Here is a 1,878-nt window from a genome sequence, read left to right as displayed (position 1 = left end):
GAGCCAGTGAAAATCCAAGCTCATATTCAGAACCAGGGCAGTTTGTAGACCCTGGGACCCATCCCTCAGCTTTCCAACTCATTGCCCTCTGCTCCAACGGAGGGGCCAACCAAGAGCCCGTCCGCTATCCAACCTGACAGGGAACATGAAGGCCGTGAGACATCCAAGGCAGAAATACAATTTCAAGTTTTTAAATCCTCTTGCATAAATCCATAAAAAAGGAGCACTGGGTCCAAGATTATTGGTAAACACAACACCAGGGAAAATGTGATGACAGCTGGTGGCAGGTGACATTGAGTAAAACATGTTCAGACACCTGAGCTACTGTGGCAAGACTCCACTATCAAAACAATGGCCCCTTTGTGGTCATTGGGGAGTCCCACTCAATGGGTTTTGGAGTATGATTGGAGACTGAACAAGAGTCTTCTTCACATCACCTGCCCTCAGGTGACCTCAATTTTTCCCTGGTGCAATATATGTTCATATCAATTTCTTCCTGAGAAGCAAACAGGTCGACTGATGATTGGGAGACTGAGGATGTGTAGTTCGCAAATTCAACTGAGTAGGGCAAGGAAGACACTGGGAATCACACATATAAGAAACTTCTTGAATCTCCTCAAGGTCTTCCCCTCCAAATCCATACCTTGGTGGCCTTGGAGTGCAGTAGTTGCTGACAATCAAGATCATCCGTTTATATTGAGATGGGGGCAACAACATATCTCATACAACACAGACACAGCGGCGCACAAGATAGGAATATAGGCCAGATGATTGCGAGGGAAAAGGGGTGGTAGTACAAGTTGCACTGACATGCGACATATTGAGTGGAGCAGAGCAAGTGTGTGCAAATATTCTGCGCAATGATGCATGATTGGCTAAGGGATGACTACTCTTGTAAACGGAGAAATGAAAAAGGTGCGAGGAGAATGGAAATCTTGCTGCAGTCCGGGATCGGCGTTTCTGCCCTAGGAAGTCGCTCGACTGAAGGTTAGCGGGAGATGAGGGTGACGAGTCCCGAGATGAGCAACAAAGGCTGGAAGCAGAGGGGGCCCGGGAGAGGCTACTTACGGCACCAAAGCGAGTGTTGCTAATGCCATCTGTGTCCGGCGCTGAGGGGAGCAACACACAGTCCGAAATGGTTAGCTGAATGATCTGCTTCTGATGATTCTGGAGTGCTGAGAGCCTAAAAGTGGCTGGCTTACCGAGCGTCAACATCCCCATCCGACTTGGCTGCAGGGAATAGGAGGTTTGTCGCTACCGCCGTAAACGGCTGGAAGCGCAACGTGAACGGAGAGCATGAGGATGGTGATCGCGATGTGCGCACTGGCGACGATGCTGGTCGCATGGTCAAACAGTTTCATGTTGGAATCGTATTGAATGGGGCTCGGATGGAGGGGATCTGTATTTTCTAACTTAACTAAGTCCCTCCCGAGGGAGGCCGAAGGCCTCCCTCTGGGAGGGACTTATGCCTTATCGGTGAAATTTGCCTGAGAGAAATGTTGATAATCCTTCCTTTTTTATGCTAAGGCCCCTGCGCGGTGCCATCTTTGTTTAATCACCCTCTACATTTACACTTAGAATCATTAGAAGCCTGGCTATCCCCTGCCACCTTCATCTTTATTTTTCTCCCTCCCAAACTCAAGATACGAGGCATGTAGTAAAAAAAACCTCATGCTTGCTAAAACAGCCAAGGCATCATTGTTTTTTGATTTGGCTCCCTCGGGATTTGGATTGAACTGGGGCAAATGCATGTTCCCACAAGCATCCTGCACCTTTCCGAAGGTCTCAGATCTGTCAAACCAGTGCCAAAAGCGAGCAAAAACTTGATGAGGATGTTGGCGAGTTGGTCTGCGGGAGGGATCCAGGCGAGGACGGCGA

The 1,878-nt window shown here is 48.9% G+C and overlaps 1 protein-coding gene across 1 annotated transcript; it reads right to left on the bottom strand.

Annotated features, from left to right (window-relative positions):
- Positions 1-875: 875 nt before the first annotated feature.
- Positions 876-1,361, bottom strand: PtA15_11A280 (uncharacterized protein; the record flags this gene model as incomplete). Its single annotated transcript, XM_053161172.1, has 3 exons — positions 876-965; positions 1,069-1,109; positions 1,214-1,361. 3 exons carry the CDS (start codon positions 1,359-1,361, stop codon positions 876-878), a joined length of 279 nt encoding a protein of 92 aa, XP_053025145.1.
- Between the last annotated feature and the right edge of the window lie 517 nt (positions 1,362-1,878).

This window comes from Puccinia triticina, chromosome 11A (assembly GCF_026914185.1).
Source record: "Puccinia triticina chromosome 11A, complete sequence".
In the NCBI taxonomy this organism is placed as follows: Eukaryota; Fungi; Basidiomycota; class Pucciniomycetes; order Pucciniales; family Pucciniaceae; genus Puccinia; species Puccinia triticina.
The sequence above is the reverse complement of the archived record's forward strand: the minus strand, read 5'-3'. Positions and strand labels throughout refer to the sequence as shown.